Source organism: Nomascus leucogenys, chromosome 18 (genome assembly GCF_006542625.1).
Source record: "Nomascus leucogenys isolate Asia chromosome 18, Asia_NLE_v1, whole genome shotgun sequence".
NCBI lineage: Eukaryota > Metazoa > Chordata > Mammalia > Primates > Hylobatidae > Nomascus > Nomascus leucogenys.
This window is the reverse complement of record NC_044398.1, coordinates 91,911,996-91,916,258: the sequence shown is the minus strand read 5'-3', so window position 1 is coordinate 91,916,258 and position 4,263 is coordinate 91,911,996. Positions and strand designations below refer to the sequence as shown.

Genomic DNA, 4,263 nt, shown 5'->3' with positions numbered 1-4,263 from the left:
AAGTATGTTTTTTATACTTTTTTCAAAGGAGGAAAAAAAAACTGTAACATATTGCAAGCTACCTGCTAGTTGACCCCTCTTTCGAGGAGGACCTGTTTTCCTATCTGTAAAATGGGGATGTTCACAGTACCTACATCGGAAGGCTGGGTGTGAGTTCAATGCTTTACATAGGTGATGCGGGACCTGGGAGCGGTTCCTGCACAGTCAATGCTACATAGAAATACGAGCAGCTGCTGCTATTATTATTGCAACGGTTAGGTCCTCGGGTTGCCTAGTGGTACCCAGCCTCTGAAAAAGTCCTGAGTGGGTTTGCAAAATCTGGCTCCACCCCTTGTTGTGGTCCTGATTTGCCTCTCTGAGCCTGTTTTCCCATCTGTAAAATGGGGCCAGCACAGCCAGTGAGTGGTCACTAAGGGTCTGTGAGTATCACTAGTATTACGACCCGATCTCCAAGCATTGCCATCTTGGATTTCTGTCTCTCCAGACACTGCCCACAGCAGGCAACAGACAGGAAAGAACAAGGACAGGACTTAATTAATCCACAGCAGAGAAGGAACGGCAGGGGCGTGCCAAAAAAAAAAAAAAGAAAGAAAAGAAAAAGCGAGATTTTTTGGAGGTAGAGACAAGACATCACCTCCTTCCCTCCCACTTCACCTTACTAAGGGATGAAATTGCAAAGCTCTGACATCCTAAATCTCTTCTGGCCATCCTTAAAGTCCTGGAGCCTACTTAATCCCCAAGACAGGCCTGGGCTGCTCTGGCTCTCTGACCATCAAGTTAATTTTATGCTCTACTTTCAAGTCTGAAAGGTATTATTAAGCATTAGAACACTATTATATGTGTGTCCAAGGCTGAAGAGGGCCACTCTAGCCTCTAAAGATGAAGTGTGACGTGTCCACCAGGCTGCTTAACCCTAAACCTGAAAATGACTCAGTTCACCATGTGTTGAGTACAACCCTCAAGTTACCAGCATGGCCCATGTGTCAGGCTGGCCAAAGATACAGAAGTTGCCAGAAACCCAGGTCCTGGGCACTTTCTGGTGCTGTGGGCCAGCCCCACAAACGTCCTGGAGCCACCCTTCCCTTCCCTGGCTCCTGAGAACATCAACCTCCTCTATGATGCGCAGAAAGTTGCCCTTAGAAAGGTGGAGGCCCAGGGAGGCAAGGGGAATTGCCCTAGCCGCCAGCAGCAACCTCCCACCCAGACCACACAGCCTCCTTCTGGCTCCAAGTCGTGTGTTCACCAAAAAGTACACAAGACAGAACAGGGTAAGGAGGAGGAAGCTAGACCCAGCTCTGTATCCCCCATCTCATCTGAAATGAGTATCCCTTGATGCTGGTTCAGTATGTGCCACTACACTGTCCAAAAACTCACTAAGCCCCCACCCCCACCCTCTTCCTGGAAGCTGTTGTGGTCATAGAACCAAAAAAGTTTCCTCTCTGTTATCCATTTCAAGCAGATGCTTAGTGGACAGCCAAAAAAAGGCCCAAGTGTTGTCTCTGACAGGAGTGGCCACGGGCAGATTTACTCAGTTTTCCCTTCTGTAGAATGGAAATAAGAGCCCGTGCCTCACAGGGTTGTGCCTCTCTATATAGGATTAAGTAAATTTAAGCATGGCAAGCACAGAATTGGGGCTGGCACACACAAAGTGCTCAAACGCGAGCTGCTGTCTTACCAGACACACGCCCAAACTAGACCAACCGTTTCTCTCTCTGGAGAGTTGTGGGTGGAACCGTGAGGGATGCCCAACCAACAGAGCAGGCCCCGTACACCACCTGCAGCCCAGCAGGTCAGCCTTAGGACCCTCTCTCCCCTGGGCCTGTTCAGAACCAAGTTAAACTTTTGGCCAAAGCAGACTCTCTAGAAACCTTTTTTTTTTTTTTTTTTTTAAAAACTTTCATAATAAAGTTTATTACCTAAACTGGCTTTAAAAAATATAAAATAGGATTCTGCACAGCAGAAAAATAAAGCCAGAGACCCTCCCCCAACCCCTGGTTTGTGCAAAGATACTGGGTATATGTAAACATGAAGAGGTAGGAGGTGCGAGTTCAGGTCCTGGCCCCAGATACAGTTAAGTTAAGCTGCTACAACAACCAGGGGGACCCAGAGGAAACACCAGGAGGGGGAGGACCCCCTCAAGAGGTGAGAAGGGGTCTGAGGCCTCGTCTGCAGCCGAGGGCGGGAGGCGCCTCGCCCCTACACCCACCCGCTCCCTCCAACCCAGGCGCGGGAGGGTACCCACATGGTTCCAGGCAAGTAATAAAATAACACGGCACCCCAGTTAATGCTGCGTGCATGGCGGGCGCTGCCGGTCAAATCTGGAAGGGGAAGGAGGTCAGGTAGTCGCGGAGGACGGGGTTGAGGGGGATGCGAGCCAGGTTCTCGCGGCCCACGGTGGCCACGATGCGCTGGCGGCACAGCTCCTGCAGCGGCCGCACGCGGCGCTGGCGCAGCGGGGCCCCCAGCATGCGGCGCGGCGCCGCCACGTAGTGCTCCAGCAGCTCGAAGAGGCAGTCGAAGCTCTCGCGGCTGCCGTCCAGGTGAAAGCGGCCGGCCTGAAAGTGCACGCGGATGCTCGTGGGGCCCGAGGCCATCTTCACGCTAAGGGCGAAGAAGCAGTTCCGCTGGCGGCTGTCGCGCACCAGGAAGGTGCCCACGGGCTCGGCGCGCAGCCGCTCGTGCGCCCCGTGCACGCTCAGGGGCCCCCAGTAGAATCCGCAGGCGTCCAGGAGTGCGCTGGCGCGCGTGATGCGCCGGTAATCGGCGTGCGAACGGAACGTGCGGAAGTGCGTGTCGCCGGGGGCCGGGGCCGGGACCGCGGGGCACGGCCGCGGGCGCGCGGGGCCCGCGGGCGAGGAGGAGGAAGGCTCTGGCCGCCGTCGGGGCTCTGCTGCTGTGGAGACTGCATTGTCGGCTGCCACCTGGTTGTGTGCTACCATCCTACAGGAGGGGCCAGCCGGAGGGGTGGGCCATAGCGTCCGGGGGTGCGCTGCGGGGGAGACAAGGCGGTGAGCTGGGGCGCTGCGGGGCCGGGCAGGTGAGCGCCCGCAGGACAACTCCAGAGGCGGCGCTCCTGGCGGACCCGGCCCTAGGCGGGGTGAGCGCGGAGCACCAAGTACGCGCGGATCCGTTCAGCCTCAGTGGGCACAGCTAGAAAATGGGCTCTGTATTCCGCGGAGCTCTTCCCGGCGGGTGGGGGCTCGGTGGAGGCGGAGTGCGGCCTCCGGGCAGCACCGAGAGGGGGGCGTGGAGAGCAGCCGGCTCTGGCTCCAGCCGTCCGGCCCCGGCTCGCCGCCCCGCGCCCGCCGCCTGCTGGCCAAGCTGGGATCCGCGCCTGGTCCGGGCGATTTGGGCTAGGGCCGGAGAAAGGCTGTTTTGCGGGAGCCCCGCGCGCGGGGGGCGGCCTAGGTGGGGCCGGCGGGGGCCGGGGCATGGCGGCCGCGACCCCATCCTGCAGCCCCCGAGGCCCGCCCGACTCTCGGCTGCCCTGGACTGCCCTCCCTCCTCCCTCTCGCCTCCTCGCCCAGGGCCCGGCTCACCTGGCGGCGGGGCGCGGGGCGCCGCGGGCGGGGCGGCGGGGGGCTCCGGGGCGCTCCGGGGCGGCTCTCGCGCATGCTCCGGGACCAGGAGCCGTGCAGCTGCCACGGCCGCAGCTCGCTCTGCTCGGCGCCCGCCCCTGCGCCAGTCTTTTAAACCGGCTCGGAGGCGGGGCCAGCGACGGCGGGAGGCCCCGCCCCCTGCCGGCCCCGCCCCCAGATCCACTTTCGGTTTCTTTTTCCGCGGTGGCGTCCGGCGAGGACGGCTGCGGCCCTGTTGCCCTCTCCTCTGGACCCTCCCGCGGGGCCCTCTGCCCTCCTGTTCGCTCCTGCCCCAGCACCCGCCCCTCGAGGGGCTCTGGCCCCGACGCTGCGCCTTCCGGCCACTTCTCGGACGCCTCCTTCGGACTTGGCGACCCCGCTTTTGACCCGCCACCTCGGGTTCCACTTTCTGCCGCCAGGCCCTCTTGGGACGCGCCCTGACACACCCTCCTCCGCCCCATGTGTCTCCACACCCGCCGGGGGCAGAGCCCTGTCCTCTCCTCCCCTGCAGCCAGATTCCCTCCAAGAAGGCCACAGAAGGTGTCCCCAACCCTGAGCCTGACCCCACCCCTAGACCCCCTCCTAGCCCCTGCTCCACCCGCCGTCGACTCCCTCAGTCGCCCGCCCTCCTGTTCCGAAGCCCCGGCCTGCCGCGGTCTCTGGTCTTGTCTCGGGCTTCCTGGGA

The 4,263-nt window shown here is 60.5% G+C and overlaps 1 protein-coding gene across 1 annotated transcript; it reads right to left on the bottom strand.

Moving 5' to 3' along the window:
- Positions 1-1,877: 1,877 nt before the first annotated feature.
- On the bottom strand, positions 1,878-3,563 carry SOCS1 (suppressor of cytokine signaling 1). Its single transcript, XM_030798512.1, has 2 exons — positions 3,540-3,563; positions 1,878-3,353 (listed from the first exon to the last, which is right to left on the bottom strand). The coding sequence occupies exon 2, from the start codon at positions 2,937-2,939 to the stop codon at positions 2,313-2,315; it is 627 nt and encodes a 208-aa protein (XP_030654372.1). The 5' UTR covers positions 2,940-3,353; positions 3,540-3,563; the 3' UTR covers positions 1,878-2,312.
- Between the last annotated feature and the right edge of the window lie 700 nt (positions 3,564-4,263).

Coding starts and splice junctions, on each gene's coding strand:
- SOCS1 (XM_030798512.1), bottom strand. CDS start 2,939: ATGGTAGCACACAACCAGGTGGCAGCCGACAATGCAGTCTCCACAGCA.